The 20133-nt window shown below is 49.6% G+C and overlaps 9 protein-coding genes across 9 annotated transcripts; 5 read left to right on the plus strand and 4 right to left on the minus strand.

The window, feature by feature from the left end:
- Positions 1 to 1362: 1362 nt before the first annotated feature.
- Positions 1363 to 1929, minus strand: TGAM01_v205162 (hypothetical protein; the record flags this gene model as incomplete). The annotated part of the gene is made up of 1 exon (XM_018803448.1): positions 1363 to 1929. One exon carries the CDS (start codon positions 1927 to 1929, stop codon positions 1363 to 1365), a length of 567 nt encoding a protein of 188 aa, XP_018663486.1.
- Positions 1930 to 3754: 1825 nt separating this feature from the next.
- On the plus strand, positions 3755 to 4132 carry TGAM01_v205163 (hypothetical protein; the record flags this gene model as incomplete). Its single annotated transcript, XM_018803447.2, has 1 exon — positions 3755 to 4132. One exon carries the CDS (start codon positions 3755 to 3757, stop codon positions 4130 to 4132), a length of 378 nt encoding a protein of 125 aa, XP_018663485.2.
- A 2688-nt stretch (positions 4133 to 6820) lies between these two features.
- On the minus strand, positions 6821 to 9466 carry TGAM01_v205164 (CMGC/DYRK/PRP4 protein kinase; the record flags this gene model as incomplete). The annotated part of the gene is made up of 4 exons (XM_018803446.1): positions 6821 to 7042; positions 7109 to 8379; positions 8429 to 8685; positions 8757 to 9466. 4 exons carry the CDS (start codon positions 9464 to 9466, stop codon positions 6821 to 6823), a joined length of 2460 nt encoding a protein of 819 aa, XP_018663484.1.
- Positions 9467 to 10041: 575 nt separating this feature from the next.
- Positions 10042 to 10402, plus strand: TGAM01_v205165 (hypothetical protein; the record flags this gene model as incomplete). The annotated part of the gene is made up of 3 exons (XM_018803445.1): positions 10042 to 10063; positions 10149 to 10238; positions 10308 to 10402. The coding sequence occupies 3 exons, from the start codon at positions 10042 to 10044 to the stop codon at positions 10400 to 10402; spliced, it is 207 nt and encodes a 68-aa protein (XP_018663483.1).
- A 968-nt stretch (positions 10403 to 11370) lies between these two features.
- On the plus strand, positions 11371 to 12472 carry TGAM01_v205166 (hypothetical protein; the record flags this gene model as incomplete). Its single annotated transcript, XM_018803444.2, has 3 exons — positions 11371 to 11919; positions 12016 to 12246; positions 12311 to 12472. 3 exons carry the CDS (start codon positions 11371 to 11373, stop codon positions 12470 to 12472), a joined length of 942 nt encoding a protein of 313 aa, XP_018663482.2.
- Positions 12473 to 12563: 91 nt separating this feature from the next.
- TGAM01_v205167 (hypothetical protein) lies at positions 12564 to 14790 on the minus strand (the record flags this gene model as incomplete). Its single annotated transcript, XM_018803443.1, has 3 exons — positions 12564 to 13543; positions 13608 to 13733; positions 13779 to 14790. 3 exons carry the CDS (start codon positions 14788 to 14790, stop codon positions 12564 to 12566), a joined length of 2118 nt encoding a protein of 705 aa, XP_018663481.1.
- A 595-nt stretch (positions 14791 to 15385) lies between these two features.
- TGAM01_v205168 (hypothetical protein) lies at positions 15386 to 16964 on the plus strand (the record flags this gene model as incomplete). The annotated part of the gene is made up of 4 exons (XM_018803442.1): positions 15386 to 15455; positions 15590 to 15635; positions 15700 to 16717; positions 16773 to 16964. 4 exons carry the CDS (start codon positions 15386 to 15388, stop codon positions 16962 to 16964), a joined length of 1326 nt encoding a protein of 441 aa, XP_018663480.1.
- A 489-nt stretch (positions 16965 to 17453) lies between these two features.
- Positions 17454 to 18368, plus strand: TGAM01_v205169 (short-chain dehydrogenase; the record flags this gene model as incomplete). The annotated part of the gene is made up of 2 exons (XM_018803441.1): positions 17454 to 17619; positions 17674 to 18368. 2 exons carry the CDS (start codon positions 17454 to 17456, stop codon positions 18366 to 18368), a joined length of 861 nt encoding a protein of 286 aa, XP_018663479.1.
- Positions 18369 to 18548: 180 nt separating this feature from the next.
- On the minus strand, positions 18549 to 19370 carry TGAM01_v205170 (dolichol-phosphate mannosyltransferase; the record flags this gene model as incomplete). The annotated part of the gene is made up of 2 exons (XM_018803440.1): positions 18549 to 19167; positions 19258 to 19370. 2 exons carry the CDS (start codon positions 19368 to 19370, stop codon positions 18549 to 18551), a joined length of 732 nt encoding a protein of 243 aa, XP_018663478.1.
- Between the last annotated feature and the right edge of the window lie 763 nt (positions 19371 to 20133).

Consider the following 20133-nt stretch of genomic DNA (forward strand, 5'->3'; position numbering starts at 1 on the left):
CCCTTTCCCATTCTCCTGTGCAATCGGAGAATACGGATGAAGGCTTACACCGTATATCAGATGCAAATACTCTCAAACAGTGTCCGTAATCCGAAACTGGGCCTGCGTCTACCATTGCACGTGTAATACTGAAATGACACTCTACGATATTCCGATTTGAAAGCAGCCCAGACTTGAGAGATATGTCACTGTGATACTCAATCGGGGTTGAGCTGCTTCTTATCACGGCTGCCACGGGACATGCAGAGATTTGCCCCAGGATTCCACACTCTCCGGATGACGATAAGCGGTGATATGCTTAATCAGGGCGGAACAACTGAATCGCGTTTGCGCCAGAAGATTATTAGGAAACCGACGAGATTCCCTATGCTAGACAAAATTGGGGATGCTAAGGCATGTGGATTTGAAAGCATGAAGTTTAAGTCCGCGTAATGCTGAGAGGGTCCAGCACGATGCTATTGCTATCGCCACGAGTTCTTACTAGGCTTGAGAAAGAGTGTTGCATACCATATTAACCATTAGTGGTTGATGACGAGGCCAGTGATTTATTTGCCGTGTGTAAGAAGGTGACATTTCAACGACTCAGCTGTTTGGAGGGGCGAGGGAGTGTCTTGAGTAGAATGAGAAATAGCTCTGACTTACAAATGGAAGATCATCCTAGAAGCTTTGGGTGGTGCGCGGAAAAAAAAAGCCTTGCTGAGCATAATTTTCAGGTCATGTGGACCGCTGGTATTTGGAAGCTCGTGAAGCTCTAGCTCTAAGAAGCTTCTATTTCTTATCCAAGCAGAACACCGATGTGAAGCCTTCCGGACCTGTGAGCCACCGGAGGCTGTGATAGTTCGGCTCCGGTGAGACCACTCGGGGCGAGACCGGTGTGGGGCCGAACATTGCAGCGTGAGACAATACATTGAGGCCTTTGACTATTTAGAAGACTGATGGATTCTAGGATTCTTGTGGTTGACTACTGTTGTGGTGCATCTTTGTAGATTTAATGAGTGCTGAATGATATCTGCCAACAACGATAGACTGACAGCTAGTGCTAGTCATCCAATATGATGCTTTATTAATGAAGAAGCGTATGTCGATTGATGCCTGTATGGAACGGGAATAAAGATCATAGCAGTCTTGTAGAGCATAGAGAGTGTTGATATCTAAGTAGGAGTATACTCGACGTGCTTCTTCTACGCAGACAGCTGTCCTCAGTAAGCCTCCTGCAAAACTATTAGAAGCAGTTTACACTCTATTCTCATATACTGATATAATACTACAAAGAGGCCATAAACAATCTGTATGTTCTTCACAACTCAAACTAACTACGCTGCTGTTCAACCTGATTGTCGCCTCACAAAGACTTCACCCACACTATACCAAGTCTTTCACAAAGAAACAGCAGTCATGCTTCACTCCACTCGACGACTTTGCGTAATTAGGGCAAATACCCCATTCTGTCCATCCAGTCTTCAAGTAAAACTCCCTCGCCGGCGTCTCCTTGGACGTATCCAACAACAGCATCTCCAGCGCAAACTCCTCTCGCGCAATCCTTTCCACCTCGTCCATCATCCATTTCCCCAGCCCATGCCGCCGATAGTCGGGATGCACCATCAGCTTCCGAATCTCGCCCTTGAAAGTGTGTGTCTCCTTTGGCATCCTCGCCAACTGCACCGTAGCAACGACCTTGTCACTGCCAGGCGGCGTCGCTATGAGCAGCGTGGTTGTAGCGTCAGGTCCTGTCACCGTGGACGTGAGCTCGAGCCAGTAACTGTCTGCCGTGTGGTCGGTGAGCGGCGCCAGGAATCCAAGAGACGAGGTGTCGGGCTCATCGTTGATGCAGTGCTGAAGAAGGTCCCGGAGAGAGGCCAGATGCTTCTCCACAGTCGAAATATCTGTCACGGAGGACAAGATGAACGCAGGCTCGTTCTTGCTACCCATCCTGGAGCCCTGTCGTTGACTGAACAATAGGGGGTCGAACAATCTGGAACGTGATGCCTTTGATGCTGTTGGGAGTAGATCGGCGAACGAATGAGTGAGAAACACCGTGCGATATTATCTTTGCTTGGACCAACTTTCCGATTCTGAACAAACTTGTTATAAAGCGTTGGAGGACGCCCTTTGACTCATTTACAGTTTGTGATAAGTCTAATCAGAGCACCGGTTATCAAGGGCGCTCTCCTCCCGATGCCTCCCCTTTTCGATAAGAACTGATTAACAGATTCTATTATCAAATTGAAGCTATCACAGCTGAAACAGCTGAAGGTGAAAAGCGAGAAAAGACTCATCGTCTGCGATAAGAGCCCCGGTCTTCTTCCCACTTTTCGGTGCTCTGGTTACCGACCGGAGGGATGTGACTCGGGCCAAGTGGAGGCGGCTGGTCCCTAATCGGCATCAAAAGCCGCATTTATGCGGGGATGCATCGACCTCTGGTTATTGTCGAAAGTGCCTGAAGGGCGCGTTGTATGTGAACAGTATCGATAACAATCTCATAATTTACCAAGGTTCAAGAGAAAGAGGTGAGATCCAAACCTCTTGCAATCGCAGGTTTCAGCATTAGTCGTGAGGTTGTTGCGTGAGGAGAATATGAGCGTGGATACTTCTATGGTAAATACTCCAGCAAGCTGCTGCAAATGGCAACAGATACAACCCGTCCTTCATCTCTTCACCACCAAATCGATCACTGAAGTTGGATTAAGCAGGAATTACTTGCAGAAGAAGAATGGTAGACAAGGAGTGGCTTTTCAGTAAGGTATTGTGAGGTGATGGCAATCACATGGGCCCGCAGCGTTGGCTTATAAGGTGCAGCTCAAACGGTATATGATGGAGGACTGCTTCTCACCGACGCATATATTGGCGCACTGGCCGCTGGATGCTCAGCGCTGGCCTATAGAAAGCCTGTTTGCCTAATCAAGCAGTTTAGAGGCTCAAGCTCGACGCATTGTTGGCTGAATCAGTTGTTCTAAAGATCAGGACCTGCTGATCTTGAGCCTAGTGGGTTGAGCCTAGTGGGTAGTGATAATCTTCCGCATGTAATATCTTCAGTTGAGAGTTTCTGACTTGTCCACCCTCATGTAGAGTGAATAAACACAAAGTGTCACTTCGAATGCCCCCTCATGCCTATGGGAGAAGCACCAAGTGACTATAGAATTTAGGTTTGGCATCTCGTATGCATGGTTGGCCGCGTTCCGAGTATCACCATTCAACTCCACATTCAATCAAGAACAGTAACGATATTACACTTTTGACTCAGCCATAAAACTCTCAGTTGGAGGCTAGCACTACAATTACATATATGGTCATCTCAAGCCCAACAGACTCCAGATCCCCAGTCTAAATCATGATATCGCAATCTCTGTGCCTGCCCCAACATCCGATTAAGCAAGCAATCACTCAGCGTAAAAAGATACTTCGCCTTCATCTTCGAGCTCATGATGTGTGAGAGCGGGGGACATCCGTCAAACTTCTATTGTTCGTGACGACTAGCGGCAGAAAGCCTTTCTGATACACTGCTGTCAAAGAACGCAAACATGAGATTAATACGCTGTTCACTGGTCACGAGTAGTCAAAGAATTAAAGAAGAGAGATAACAGTGTTGAGCGGTCGACTATAAAGCTCCCACGAAATCCCACGATAACTTCTCCTTTCTGCTCACCAAGCCTTCACATCACAACAAAATCCAAAGCATCCACCACTCCGCCACACCAATTTTTTCAACACTTCATACTGCTTCTAAGCACGCAATTCCAATCTCAATTACTTCACAATGGTCTCCATTACCACCGTCATCTCTGCGCTTTGCCTCGCCATCACCACTTCCGCTGCTCCCACCGAACAAGACACCCGAGCAGCTGCCGCCTTCACCGGTTCCGTAACCTACTACGAAGTCGGCCTCGGCGCCTGTGGACAAACCAACTCCGACAGCGAGCTCGTCGTCGCCGTCTCCCACTCTCTCTATGACCGCGAGCACCCCTGCGGTCGCAACATCCGCGTCCACTACGAGGGCAAGTCTGTGGACGTCAGAGTTGTCGACCGCTGCGAAAGCTGTGCTGAAGATGACCTGGACCTCTCTCCTACGGCTTTCCAACAAGTCATTGGTCCACTCAGTATTGGCCGCGCCACAGCCACCTGGGAGTGGATTTGAGTGAGCCTAGTATGGCCGCTCGCAATGTTGAGCTCAAATATTTTTCGAAACGAACTGGATTTTTAAACAATTGGTGGAGAGAAAAGAAACAAAAATGAAACAAAATACAGATACGCTTAGATCCAGACAACACGAATAGACTATACCAAGAGATATCGCAATTAATTGAACGCTTGAAGTTTTAACTTTGCTTTGCTTTGATTCTTATAGTTGTAGAGCAGTTCCCCTGCAAGGCTCTTTATCCGTGACCACAAACTCTATCCTCCAAGTCTACTATCTATCTCACACCAAATCATGTATATGAAACGACTTTATAAGGCTTGCATTTGCTCTCCAAGGGGCCTGCATGCTGCCGTCTAACACCCGGCGCTGCGGCCCGTCCAACCCCACCTTCCGGACCCGAGCCGGGCCACGCCGAAGCCAATGATATGTCGAGGCCTGCAATGGTAAGACAATAAATTGTTACAGACATGAAGAATAGCAAAATCTGTATGCAATAATATTGATAATATTTGCTCATAATATCGCCACTTCTTCTAAAGACTGCATCTTGCTTGGCCACTATCCTATCTCTCCTATACTGCAGATGTTACCCCTGTGCTGCCCTTGGCGATAACAGAATCAATTAATCTCAGACTTTGTACGCTGCATTGAAACATACTATAAGAAACGGAGGAAACATATTACAAGTGGCTTGGAACCAACTGGTCCCCGCCTTCTGGCTCTCTTGCTGTCGTTTGATGGCTGGATATATGCCGGAAGAAACGACCCGGCTCCAAGGGTCTCGCGATTGAACTAACAACTGCCAAGCACTCTACCGAATTCAACTAAAAACTGAAAAGATGCCAAGAATGTTCTAGTTGAGAGGCTGGAGCTTCTTTGGGCTTAATTTCCAAGTCTACTGAATGCAACACCAAGAAGCCATCTTGACCCATGCCTGTACGCGAATCTTGAAACTTCAATCCACATCACTCACTTTCCACGCCTCCTATCCCTTATTCACAAGCCGTATCAAGATCAGCCCAACTAAGCCATGCTTCTCCCAGCCGATTAATCGATTCAATCATACTCCCGTCACTAAAACCCTAGAAAAGGGCACCCCACCACTAACCACCCAGATAGCCTAATATCCCGAAAATCCCAACATCATATCCGACTAAAAACGACGACACCAGCGGCAAAAAGACTCAGTAGTCTCCTGCCCGATTTGCTTTTATTGATATCCATCGGACCCAAGCAAGGCATGCCAAGGAAAATCAAGCTCAAAGCAAAGCTCCAGCTTTTAGCTCTTCCCACCCCCAATTCTACCGCTAAACAAGAAAGATCAGCGCCGCTTCATGACATCAACCGGAGTAAGCACAAGCTCTTGACCCAATCGATGACGAAGAGTTGTATCATGAACAATCACTTCCAGTATTCTTTTTTTCTCCGGACGATGGAACCTCAGATCGACCAAAAGTGTCTTCTGTCTAGTCTCCGCTAAAAATCTCTAGGTTTACTCCCTCAACGCCAAAAGAACAGTTCCGCAGATCACCTCTAGTCCCTTCATCCTGTTAGTATCACATCTCATGTCACACGCTCTCAATTTCTCCCTGCACACTCAAACAAGGCCTCTTTAATCCAGTCAACCTCGTAACACCGAATTTTACCCTCCTACATACACTATCCTGCGCATCATCTACATTCGCCACGTCTTCCATCTCATTGCTCTACATACGACATCACACAAAAGCCTAACAAGCCTTGCCCATCGTCCCCCTCACATCAAATATCCCTCACCAACCCCTCAGCCTGACACAACGTCCATCATACCTCGTAAGACATCAAGACCATCCTTCTCGGGAAATTGCCACACCAGCGTAGCGTAGTGTATCCACAAGTCCCAGCACTCGTAGCTCCCTATGATTAGTGTTTCCAAGCGACACAGCGTCGAGTCGCATCCGTCGTCATACAACGATGACTAGACTAGCTATTTGCTAAAAATCGCATAGCTGTCTAACCTACCCCAATACAACTTGACAACTCGCACATCACAAGATTCTGCCCGACGGCATAACAACGAAATCTCTGACAGTCTCCAATATGTGGCAAAAGCTGGCCCATGTGCCACGTAGGAAGCCAAGTAGTGAGGCGCGTTGCACAAACATAGCGTGTACGTGTAGTAGCATGACACTGAAGTGCTTTTGCAGGCCTTGCTTTTCCTGTGGTCGTGTCCAAAGTTCGTGGTGCTAGAGGCTTGGCCTGTATGCCAGTCACACTGAGACACGATTCGCATGTGATATTTTCTCATAATATGAATTCAAGTATGATATATCAGGTATTACACAAAACTATATAGAGAGCAATCATAAGCGAAATGTGTCGTACGCCAAAGATATGTTTTATACATATACCGTATTGTATTAAGATATAAATGATCTCTGTATGTCCACGAGCGTCTCGTCTGAGACACAACAGGTCTCATATGTATGAAGCATTTTAAAACACTCCTGCATCTGTAGGAGCTCCAAGCGTTTTGTAGCGTGAGCAAAGGTATATTTCCCGTTAAACACCAGAATTTGTAACATAACCAGCCATCATCTTAGCCAATAGAAAAACAAAGCAAGTTGAGAAACCCTCCAACAGTGGATCTGTATGTGCAGAGTCGCATTCCTCCTAGATTTCGTAATCGCTTCACACCCGGTAAACCTATCGCCGGGGCACTCCGGATCGAGCGACGAAGAATGGATGTTTGAGCGCATCAGCTGGCTTCAATCGCTTGTCAGGATTCAGGGCTAGACAGTGATCCAACAAGTCGATGAAGTGATTGAGCTCCCTACTTTCAGCATCGTTCATACCGCTCGAAGCAGCCAAGAGTCGTGTACGCAGGTCCCGTGTCGGCTTGACAATGTTCAAAGGTCGCAGTGCCGTCTATACGTGTAATTGTTAGCCATAGTCTTCAATAAGAAAGGAGAAATTCCGGGTTACTGTACATACCTTGCCAAGAACCTTGTCGCGCTCAATGCTGATAAACTGTCCCTGGTCGTCAAAATGGACACTTGACAACTGACCACGTTTATACAGCTTGGGCGTTATTCGGCCACGAATCTCCATAATAGTCTTGAGCATCTGATTATTGCTGTCTCCCGTGAACAAAATCTTACCCGTGTACAGCTCGTACAGAGTGCAGCCTATAGACCACATATCCACTCCATAGTCGTAAGGCATTCCTAGGATGATTTCAGGGGCTCTGTAGAAGCGGCTGACGAGATATGGTGTAATTTCGGTATGCGCAGTCGCGGCATCAGAGCGATCGATAGCTGTGCCAAGATCGCAAATCTTGAGAATATTTCGATTTTCGTTGACCAAAATATTGTCAGGCTTCAAATCGGCATGGATGATGCTGCATTTGCGCATGTGGGCTAGGGCGACAAAGATCTGATATGCGTAGGCTTTTGTTGCCTTCAGGTTGATGCCTACGTTATTACCAAACTTGCGCAAAACTTCACGCAAGTTCATGCTAAGGTTCTCAAAAGCCAAACACAGATGACCTCGGTGGTCGAAAGAATGTTCAAACTTGACAATGTGCTTCCGGTTTTCGGGATCCGCTTCGTTGAGTTTTTGAAGAATCGCAATCTCAGTATAGCCTCCCTTTCGAAGGGCATCGTTATTTCGCATCATCTTGATAGCAACAAGTTGCTTGGTGGTGATGTCAACCGCACGAGCAACTCCAGAAAACATACCCCTGCCGAGTGTAGCCTGGATTTGATAACGGCCTTTGAGAATTTCACCAATACGGATCTTGTAATAGCCATCCTTGTCGTCACCTTCGAGAATACCTCCCTTATCGGCGGCCTCTACGGCATCGTTGGCTTCAGCAGATGCTGCCGTGTCGTTGGCTTGAGCCTTACTAGCATACTTGTCTTCGTCAAAATTTTCCGCAAACATGTCAAAATCGTCGTCATCGTCTCCTTCGCCTGCAGATGGCTTTTGTGGAGGCGCACTGGGCACATCGATTGTAGGGTTCTGCTCAAGCACGGCCACAGGCTCGGGTTCACCATGAATGACGACTTGTCCATGACGCAGTTCGTGGCGACGCTCGTCTTCGACCATGTCGACAGTAGGGTCGTAATCAGCGGCAGAAGGGCCATCCTCGTCGTTAGCTTTAACTGCTCCATGAGAGTTCATGAGATCTTTATCGTCAAAGGGATCAATGCCTCCAGGAGAGGGCGCGTCATGCGACATGGGCGATCGAGGTGATGGAAAATCTGACAAAGTTAGTCACTGTCAATGAGTCAAGCTTAGGATGAGACCTACTTGAGCCTGGCGACTGGGACGCTTTGCTATCTGAATGCTGAGACTGTAGCGGCGTATCCGACTGTAAAGATGCGGGCGACAATGCTTGAGCTTTGGAAGTGGCGGCTCCAACGGCATGAAGGAGCAGAGGCGTTGCAGAGCTGGATTTTGCCAACAGCTCACCGCGTCTTTTGCGACGTCGTTCGATTTCTGCTTCTTCATCAAATGCTTCGGCTTCATCGTAGTCTACCTCGGGCTCATCCGGCATCGAAACCTCTCTATTATCGCATCAGCTTGTCTTGTCCGACTTTCGCGGCAGCGAGGGGCAGAAAGGGGGTATTCAGCTCACCTTGAGATAGCGGCAGGCCCAGAACCGTCGTTTTGAGTTGTTCCTTTGTGAGTTTTAGCATCATTTTCCAGTGCCTGGTTTCTATCTCCTGCGAAGGCTTTCCTAGCTGCAGAATTGTTGCCCCGAGTGCTCACATCACCATCATCATAACGCAATGTCCGTGAATCGGGTCGGTCAGAGAAGCCTTCTCGGACAAATCGATCGCCACCTCGTTTGTCTCCGCGGCGGTACTGGTGAGGCGACGGGCTCCGAGGGCGAGGCGAACGTTCTGAATATCGATCCCGCTCGCGATGGTATCGATCCCGCTCGCGGCTTCGATCCCGCTCTCGGTCCCTACGACTGCGCCAGTCGTAGCCTTGATTCGCAGTACGTGATGCAGGCCGGTCGAGATCGTCATATGCTACACGGGATCTTTTGTAGTCATCCCTTCGGTGGTCGTCGGAAGCACCGCGATCATGGCGAGCGTCTTGGTCTCGGGCCCTGGGAGGGAGGCGATCCCTATCGTCACGCGACCGCTTGAAACCTCGCGGCGAGCGGCTTCTTCGAGACGAGTTGTTGTGTTTTGAAGTCGAATCGATATCGGGGGAGGAATTTCTATTCCGCTGTCTGTCTTTACGGTCAACACCGTTTCTATCCGCGTGCGACAGTGAAGTTGCCTTCAAATCTCCAGCTCTCTCAACAATTTCACCCTCGTCGGAACTGGACGTCATTCTGATGTCTTTCTTATCTGGTTCTTTTGTCCCTCTGGGCCTCTTGTGGGCTCCCCTTTCAATATCAACAGAGAATGCGTCAGTAACAGATCAAGACAGCAAGCGCGTGGCAGGCGAAGAGTCCAACCAGGTCAGCGTTTTGACTCGCCAAAGAATGGGCACAAGATAGTGCCGGTGAACGATGGCTTCAGGCGGCTTTGCCGTAGTTTCAGTGATTCTCAAGATTGGAACAAGTTGAAAGTAGCTAAAAGATACGAAGAAAAGAAAACGCAGCGAGTCAGCAAGGCGATTGGACTTGCGAAGCAATGGCGAGACGGTCTCGAGATAACGGCGGTTGGGTTTCAGATAGCAAGAAGAGTGGCAAGCATCATTCAGCCTAGCGTGATTAGGTAAGCAATAGTCCCTGCAGCCGTCTCACCGCCCAACTTTTCGGGCTGGCTTTTGGAGGCCTTTTTTTTCTGGGGCTGACGATCTGCCACCTGCCACTCACACGTCAAAGAAGCAACCTTTCAGCTCGAGATTCTCTGCAAAGCCGTCTTTTCATTTCCCGCAGTTATTCTATCTACACATTCAAAATGGGCGGTGCTAACCGAGAAGGTAACTACATTCTTGTCCCCCTCGCTCTGCTGTTTGCAGCCCCGCCAACTGCCCCTCCATGATTGCTAACGACCGAGATTTCTAGGCGGCAAGGCGAAGCCCTTAAAGGCCCCGAAGAAGCAGAACAAGGACCTCGACGACGACGACATGGCTTACCTTGAAAAGAAGAAGGCTGGTACGGCCCCCTTACTGTTTCCCGACCACCGAGGTTCACAGCGACACAGCGTAGACTGACACTCAGCAGACGAGAAGGCGCGAAAGGAGATGGCTGCCAAGGCCGGCGGCAGAGGCCCTCTGAACACTGGCACCCAGGGCATCAAGAAGAGCGGCAAGAAATAGACGACAGACGACGAAGCAATATGTTATTGGGAAACGTTTACATGAGCCTGCTGCGAAGTTTGCGATAATACGGGGGGCTACAAGAGGATGTCCTGTGGTAGATGACTACATGTATGCACGGCATCGACTGTTGGATCAAATGGAACGGCTGCATCCGCTCTTCAGGATAAAAGATCTGTAGTTTCCGCAGGGAATGTTATCCGGCGTTGGGAAATATATTTTATATACTGATTTGATATCTACTGAGATTTGAAATTTGTGCCTTCAGAGTCTACACCGGCGATGCGCCGCGCTTCGCTTGAAGGAGCGACTCTACAATAGAGAAGTGATGCTGAGTGAGAATCAGTTGGCGTCAAGGCTTGAGGCTATGAGATGTTCAATTTTTGTACCTGCAATACTGAACTCCACATGTCCACCCAGTATATGCCTGCATCTTGCAAGCGCTCAGCTGGGAAGAACATATTTGCAGAGGCCTCCAGGCAAGCCTCGTTTCTTGGCGATACATTATGCCACAACTCCTAATGACTACGTATTGACTCATGAACTATTTCATACATAGTCTGGGTGCTAATGTTTGTTAATGTCGATATTCTACCACTGGATATAGACAGCAGTATAAAGACCAAATGCCCGCCAATCTAGCGTCATCTGTCACAGGCCTCTACCAGCACCTGTCATGTGCAATCGCCTCCGATAAAACGCACTGCAAGTCTCCGGCCAGCGCCGAGGCCCCCAACCATTCCGCCGAAAGGTCCACTCAGGCCCGAATATCTCGAGCGACAAGCCCGCATGCAGAACTTCCCAACAACTCACTGAAAATCTCTATTCAACAATGAAATGAAAGTCTGATAAAAAATGATTCGACTAAAGTAAAACAACCATTCTTCATTTTCAATCAATTTTGAACTTTCAATCATAGATAGATCAAAAGACACTCTTATTTTTGCGAAAGGCCAACTATAATCACCATGGCCTCATCCTCACCTTCAAACTCCCTCCGCAAACGCCGCTCCTCCAACTCTCTCCTCTCAGCCGTCAAGCACGCCGAGCAAAAAGTCGAGCAAAAGCTCCTCCTCCTCTGGGACGACCTCCCCGCCTGGCGCCGCGACAACTCCTTCATCCTCTCCGGCTACCGGCCCACCCGCCCGTCCTACACCGAATCCGCCCGCTCTCTCTTCTACCTGCACAACGAATTCGTCAACATCTGGTCGCATCTCGCCGGCGCCATCGTTGCCATCATCACCGCGACTTGGTTGTATCTTGTAATTCATCCGCGCTATGAGACGGCCAATTCGTCGGATGTGCTGGTCTTTGCGTGCTTCTTTGGCAGTGCCGTGGTGTGTCTCGGCATGAGCGCCACGTATCATGCTTTGACGGATCATAGTCAGGAGATTGCCAGATGGGGAAATAAACTAGATTACACGGGCATCGTGGCTTTGATTGTGGGAAGCTATGTGCCGACGCTGTACTATGGCTTCTTCTGCCATCCTATCTTGATGACGGGATATCTGTATCTGGTGAGTAGACTTTCATGCAACGCTCAACCTAAATGTGCTGTGCTGTTCTATTATACCGGGAGGACTTTTGATCTCTAACACATTAAACAACCACAGATCTGTATCCTCGGTATTGGATGTGTGGCCGTCTCCTGGGTCGACAAGTTCAGAACCCCCGCCTGGAGACCCTACCGTGCCATGATGTTCATCAGCCTAGGCCTCTCTGGCATCATCCCAATCTGCCACGGCTTCCTCAAATTCGGCTACCAAGCTCTCGAAGATAGAATGAGCCTCAGCTGGGTCGTCTTGCAAGGCCTCCTGTACATATTTGGCGCAGTCCTCTACGCGGTTTGTCATCCCCTCCGTTCGTTCACATCTCCACCTGCACTCTCTAACTTTTCTCAACTTGTAGGCTCGCTTCCCAGAGAGAGTCTATCCTGGAGCCTTTGACATCTGGGGCAGCTCCCACCAGATATTCCACATGTTTGTCCTCTTTGCGGCGGCCACGCACTTTTACGGCATGGCAAAGGCGTTTGATCACCATCACGCGGGCATGGGCTCCCAGTGTTTGTAAGTATAGAAAAAGACAATTAGAACATAGAACTGGCACATACATAAATGTATATATATAGACACGGCATTCGCGCCAAAATGTCATCTAAAAATTACGCCTCGGGGTATTTCTCCAGCCCTAAATCAATCACTCGTACAAGTCCCGAACCCATGGCCACCGCCGCCCAAGATCCATGATCTAGATTGGGATTCCACTCAATGGCAGTGATTCTTGTCAGTGCCTCATGCAGAGTGGCGCGAAATGGGTCAGTCAAGTCGCCAGCTTCGTCATCGTCCTCCTCGCCTTCTCCCTCCTCTACCGCAACCTCAGCAGGCTCCTTAGCCCGTAATTTCTTGCCCTTCTTTGCGCTCAGTTTTGCCTCTGGTTTTGAGTTTCTGTTCCTGTCCACTGTAAAGCCGTGCAGGATGCGACAGACGCCGCGAGCTGCCGCTGGAGAGTCCGGAGGGAATAGATGTCCTGGCCGGTGCTCATGTTGAAAGACTCGTATCTTGTCTGTTGACTCGTGACGGTTGCTGAAGACCTCAGTTTGTGCGTTGAGACACCATAGAGAACCGTCTGTTGCACCAATGAGCAAAAAGGGGTGAAGTCGTCCAACAGCCAGGCATGTTAGAAAGCTATCTCCTGTAAACACCCTCCGGCATACAGGGAAATGCGCATGATGTAAGAATCCAATAATCGTATTCAGCGCACTAGCAGATGGATATATGGATAAGAAACCAAGAAGATGGTCGCTGTAAGCCAAGAGACCTGGCTGTGTATGTACCAATGGTCTTTGGGCTTCAGTCGTTTCATAACTTGGAGCTTGGAGATCAATGACTCTGGCGGTGCCGCCCACTGGAATCGAAGCGATAATATTTGGTAATGTTGGGTATCCAGACACCATGTCGATGATGTCGCTGTGATGGACTGGATGTCGAGACAGGAGACGCTGCGGGTATATCGACCATAGGGCAATCGACCCGTCAGAGTATCCGACGGCCATTCGATTGCAATTGACCCACGCTATTGCAGTAGCCTTTATGCTGTATTCGTCAATCAAGTTGAGCACCGCAAACGGCTTGTCTAGTTTGTCTATAATTTCGTCAGTACCAATTACACGGAAAAGAGAGAGCAGAGGTTAATGATTCGAGCTTACAGTAGGCTCCCTCTTCGTCGCCATCAAGATCCCCAGCATCCGCAACATAGACGTTTCCGTCGCTCGAGAGGACCGCAACGTGATTACAAGAAGGGCTCCATTTGACCCTTCGAGCCCTTCCGTAGTCTAAGCACAAAGTCTTGCGCAGCATTGCGGGTTCTTTTGACGTACGAGTGAATCCCTCATCTGTCTTGGTACTCTTAAACTCCCAAATCTGGACAATACCTTGCTGCTGAAAACCAGGCTTCACAGATTCTTCCTCGTAATTATAAAAGTCCTGGTCGGATTGGGGTATGACGGCCAGGGCAAGCAGCTGTTTCGGGTTCTTGTCTCGTCTCGGCGCCCAGTCCATGCCCAAGACAAGGCCGCCAACATCCAGCATCCATCCACATTCAACCTTGTCCTCGTCTTCATCTTGATCAAACGGGATATTGCTTTGCGACAGAGGATAGCTGGTCCCTGGCTCCATCAGCATCTCCTGCTGCTCTTCTTGCGGTCCCGTCAAAACAGGCATGCTCAGCTGCGGAAATCGGTACATCACAGACTCCTCAGGAGATAATTCTGACCACACATCGTCAGATGGCAGACCCTTGCTCACTTGCTCATACCACTGTTTGGCAAGACGGGCTTCCTTCTCAAGGCCACCAGAGATCCAAAAGCCCTTGTCTGTCGGTTCATCCTCGCCCTGCGGCACCTTTGGCGGATACAGCGTCCATCCGCTCCATCGTTCCAGCAGCGTGTGAGCCATCTCTATGCGCTCAGGCTGAGGCCCATACAAGGTCCTCGCCAGCGCCTTGCCGCGCATTCCTCTCTCGTACGGCCCAACATATCCCTTGTGCTGACCTTCTGGAGGGATGAGCTCGATGTCCAAATATCCCGTCACTTCCATTTCACCAGGATCCGAGGGCCTGGGGGGTTTCGTTGATCTGGGGCGCTGGCGAGAGGGCCTCTCTCTCGCATTGACTTCGCTGGCGCTATCATCATTCATCTGCACATCCTCTTCGTCCTCATCTTCATCCTCCTCTGCAGCGCTCCGCTCTTCCGCGGGCGCCTCAAAATTGTCGTCATTGTCATCTACAGTTTTGCGACGCTTTGGAGTCTGTTCTCTCTCGTCTCCAGAGCTGAGGAAGTCGTACTTGTCGAGCGTGTATTTTTTTGTGCGATTTGACCTTCTGGTCCTCATAGTGCGTCGCGTGTGAGAAAAAGTTGAGTTTAGAAGTGAGGTCTGAGAACCGCGACTTGGTGGGGCTTCAGTGCGAAAAAAAATATACTTTTAGCAGCTGGTATGGAAATGCCAGCCTCACACCAAAGATTTTCACGATAGTTGAACGAAAAAATCTGAAATAAAAAAAACCTCTCTTACTCGTAATTTGGAGTCTGAGCTGAGCTTATAGTGTGTAGCAGGTTCATGCTATTGTATAGCCTCTATCTTTTTTAATAGCATTATGTACTATATCTAGAAATACTCATTTCTACGTGGAGAGTAAAAGCCGTTAAAATGGAGCATAAGCTTCCATTTCAAATTATATGGACGCGTGGCAAAAACCCAGAAGGTTAACGAGTCGCAAAGAACTTTTGCGCGCCTTTTAGTAGACTCTTCGTTGAATCATCTTGCACGATGCAATATGCATGATGTTGCTACCCTTGAGCTTTCGAGAGTTGATGGAACAGCCGATGTTTATCCGACCGTCATACCGCCCTCTCGTATTCATGTCACTGGCCCGTAAACCTGACAACTCCAATCGTGTATATCTAAGTCGAGGCGAAATTGGGACATAATGAGCGATCTTCTGAATACTCCGCCCCAGGAGCAGGGCCATAGAAGAAACAAAGCATCTATTACTCGTGGTACGTGATATCAAGTGTCTGCAGTTTAGATGACGAATACACATGTTTTGCCTTATAGACAGCTGCCCCTCCATCGCTGCTCACGATACACTGCGGGAATGAGACGCTGCAAACATACTGACATTTATACACAGCAACAAGACCACGATCTTCCACGAAGGGCCCTTTAGACGTCGATAAGTCAGTTTATTGGACACAAACTTCACCAAAGTTTGATTGACATTTCTTTCTAACTGAGCGTCAGTGGGCTACTAACATCTCCAACCGCTTCAGCCTCTCAGCTGAGCCCAACTCTCATGTCGCCAGCGCGATCTCCCTCCAACGCAGCGCATCCTCGACAGGCTCCGCCCTCTCCGACTCCTCAACTGGGAGAATCGAGGCCAAAGGACTTTGAATTTCTCTTACAGCCTGAAATCTACCATCCCCTCAACTCCCAACACATCCCTCCTGCATTCAGAAACTCACAGAAGCAGCCTGGTCCAGAAGTACCGATAGACGAGCTACTATCCAAAGGCCATTTTCGGGCAGCGGCCATTGCGGCAGCCCAAGAGCTGACTGGCTCAGTCATAAATGGGAGCAGCATCGATCCCCATGATGCCAACAGGATATTCAGGCTTTTGTATACCCGACTTGCCTGCCTAACCTTGATTGACGCCACGTCGCTTGCAGCTCAGGAGGCCAAGGCACTAGAGGACCTAAACGACCCTCGGAGATATATAGATGATACCACAAACGAGCATCTTGTGCCATGGGAGCTACGCGTACTACACGTGCGGCTGCAGGCGCTCGGATTTGGAGACCCCCGTCGCGCTGTCATGAGCTATCATGATCTCGCCAAAGAGGCCAGGGAAAACATTAGAAAAGCGTCACTGGTGCATGATAACTCTGCCAGAGAGCTCTGGAAGTCACGGCTCCATGAGCTGGGCATCAAAGTTGCAGGGGCTCTGATTGAGATGGACGATCTCTCTGGCGCGGCGCACCACCTCAGCAGTCTGAAAGATCGAGGCGACGGAAAGCTCGCTCTATCAAAGGCACTGCTCTGGCTACACCTTGGCGACACACGGAATGCACAGTTGTGTGCAAGCCAGTGCTCTGAGGATACCGAGAACGTTGAGAAGATAATCCTGGCCTTGTGCGACATGGCAGACTCGAATTATGAACAGGCATTGCAGAAATGGCAGGAGTTTGATATAATGACGGTAGATGAAATGGTTGGAGTGAACCAGGCCGTTTGTTTGATCTATCTTGGACGAATTCAGGAGGTGAGTTTTGCGAAGACGGCTAGCTTGGACAACGCCCATACTGATATGATGCTAGGGTCGTGCAATACTGGAGAAACTAGTCGATTCAGGTCTATCATCGCATACTCTCTTGTTTAATCTATCGACAACGTACGAGTTGTGCTCAGAAAGGAACCGGATATTTAAGGGCAGACTTTCGGAAAAGGTTGCTAACATGGAAGAATCGCCATTTGGGTGGGAGAAGACGAACGCTGATTTCAAGCTCTGAACGATGAACATACTGCATTCTAATCTGCCACATTTCTCGAGATGATCAATTTGTACAATTGGCTTTATAGAATATCACATTAGAATAAATAGCGTTTGTGTCTAGGTGGACTAATATATGTTGTGACTACATTCTAACCAAGGTCTCTTCTAAATAACAAAAGGCAGCTGTTCGTCAACGTACAAGAGCGCAGCGCCCACGACTCTCAAAAGAGGTGATACATTCTCGTTTGTATTATTTACTACCAATCTAACAAAGTACATAACAAATAGCCGGATCGGATATCAGAGACCGATCTCCAACCCAGAGAGGAGAATTCCTGTACCCCGGATATCAATACCCCACACACCGGGGCTCCATTATACGCCGCCAGCCGCGAGCCTCGGTACGCCAAGCAGCACTTAATACTTCATCCCGCCTCAGTTATTCCTCATCAATAACCAATACTCCTTATTTCTTCACATATATAACATTTCAAATTTGATAAAAATGGCAGACAGAATCTCACAAGTCGTCGGCCACCTCAATTACCCAAAAGGCCTCCTCGCCAACCAAACCGCCATCATCACCGGCGCAGGCCAAGGCATCGGCGCCGAAACCGCCCGCCTCTTTGCCAATGAGGGCGCAAAAGTCGTAATCGCAGACATTGACGCCAGTACGTAAATAACAATCTTCTTTTCTTCTTTTCAACTTTACTCATAGTCTGCAGAAAAAGCCGATGAGGTCGCAGAATCCATCCGCAAAACCGGCGGCCAAGCCATCTCCTTCAGCGGCGACATCCTCGACTCGTCCTACATCAAGGCCCTCATCGCCAAAGCCGCCTCTTTCGGCAACGGCAAGATCCACATCCTCGTCATGGGCGCCGGCTACACGTGGGACGGTGTCGTGCACAAAATGACGGACAAGCAGTGGGAAACCATGATAGCGCTGCACTGCACCGCGCCCTTTAACATGGTGCGCGAGGCGGCGCCCTATTTCCGCGTCAAGGACGGCGAGCCGCGCAGCATCGTTACCGTGTCGTCGACGTCGGGCGTGCACGGCAACGCGGGCCAGATCAACTATGCGCTGGCCAAGTCCGGGCTGATTGGCTTCACCAAGACGATTGCCAAGGAATGGGGCCCGGCGTTTGGGGTGAGGGCCAATTCGGTTGCCTTTGGGTATATCCAGACCCGCCTGACGGCTGCCAAGGAGGATGGAGGGTTTGTGGTTGGGCCGGGCGGCGAGAAGATTGCGCTGGGTGTGCCGGGGCGAGGCAAGCCTGGTTCAGCGCCGCCTTCAGATATTCCCTTGGGACGGCCGGGGACTGCAACGGAGGCTGCGAGCTCGATTCTGGCCGTGGCGAGTCCGCTCTTTTCCTATGTAACAGGCCAAGTCATCATGGTGACAGGAGGCAGGAACATGTAAGATGAGTTGATCTTGATGGCATAGTTGTGTTATAGCGTTGATTTTTGCTAAAAATGGCAATGGTATATTTGATTAATTAGAAACGAGACTACCCTTCTCAGTGACATAAACGCCGGCCCATCCAACTCGTAGCAATCCATATGATACATCCTTCATTCTGCCCTTTTTCACTCCTTATCCTTAGACCTTTAGCCACAGAGAAAACACTCCCTTGGCGTATTCAACAATCTCATCGCCACCCAGCTTGCTCTCGCCGTACACTCGGTCCACGAAAGAAATGGGCACTTCGGCAACAGTGCATCCCATAGCCTTGGCGCGAACCATCATCTCCATTTGGAACGTGTATCCCTTGCTCTCCGTGCTCGAAATGACCTTTTCCAGCACACTCTTCTTGTACAAGCGGAAGCTGCCCGTCAGGTCGCTGACACCCGGTCGCAGCACGGTATCGGCAAACAGGTTGGCGCCGCGGCTGACAAACTTGCGCTTCAGGTCCCAGCCAAAGACGCCGCCGTTGCCAGCGTAACGGGTGCCGGTGACGATGTCGTAGCGGCCCTGTTGCTGCAGGGCAATCATCTGGGGGATGAACTTGGGGTGGTGGCTGAAGTCGGCGTCCATGATGATGACGAAGTTGCCGGTGACGAACTGCAGGCCGTGAACGTAGGCCGTTCCGAGGCCCAGCTTGCCGGAGCGAGGCTTGAGAACGACGTGGGGAGCGTAGGCCTTGACGAGCTGGTTGGCGACATCTTGGGTTCCGTCGGGGGAGCCGTCGTCGACGATGATGAGTTCCCAGTCCAGGTTGCTGTAAACGAAGGAGCAGAACTGTCAGCTCATACATTCATATCCAATGCGTTCTTTGGCCTGAGAGTTTGAGGATCCGGTCACCACCTACTTCTCTGTAAAGGTGCGGTTCAGCAGCCATGCCACAATGGGGAGGTTTTTCCTCTCATTGTACGTCGGCAGGATGACCGAGTACTTGTCCTTTGTGATCTTTGCAGGTGCCATGATTATCGTCTTTGCGCTAGAAACAGAAAAGTAGAAGAAGGAAAAAAGAGACGCGTTAATTGGCGATAAAGGAGTGTGCTGAAGTTGGGTTTTGCGCGTCTGCAGCTGTGATAGCTGTCCTTCTGGAAGCTGGCGGGTAGCCGAAAAGTGGCAGTTCAGGGGCCACTGGGTTGATGACTAAGCAAACGCATGTGAGGATGTCGTTTGCAGGAAGTTGGAGCTCTTCAGCGTCTTCTTCTCTTTTTGATGCTCCAAAAATTGATGATTACGGTATTACAGATCGAAAATTGATGCATCGACTTCATTTTGGCATAGCTGACTTGTACGGATTGACAAAACACCTTTGGTCTAATTTTTGCGTTTTGACTTTATCTACGGGCTGACGATGGACAGGGTTGGGATATAAAGTTGCGACAGTGGCATGTTGAACGCCGCAGCGCGAGTTGCATACAACTGCTCCATCCATTGGAAGCTCTAGACAACATAATCGTCCCATCCATCATCCGAGGATCTCAAACATGGAAATTTCGGTGAACCACTGCTGCAGACAAGCCAGCCACACCACATGACAGGCGGTGCTGGGATATCCATGCTGCCCTGCAGTGCCGGCTTGTCAATGCTCCATTCCAGGCACTGTCCAGTAACAACAACGTACAGTACCTGTTAAAAGCCGAACAGACGTGCATTGCATCGGTAGCGCCCCGCTTGGCCTGGCGGATGCACTGGCGACTGGACGAATACGGAGCTGAAAGCTCGCGGTGGC

The sequence above is a fragment of the Trichoderma gamsii genome (assembly GCF_001481775.2).
Source record: "Trichoderma gamsii strain T6085 chromosome Unknown Scaffold_16.2, whole genome shotgun sequence".
Lineage (NCBI taxonomy): Eukaryota > Fungi > Ascomycota > Sordariomycetes > Hypocreales > Hypocreaceae > Trichoderma > Trichoderma gamsii.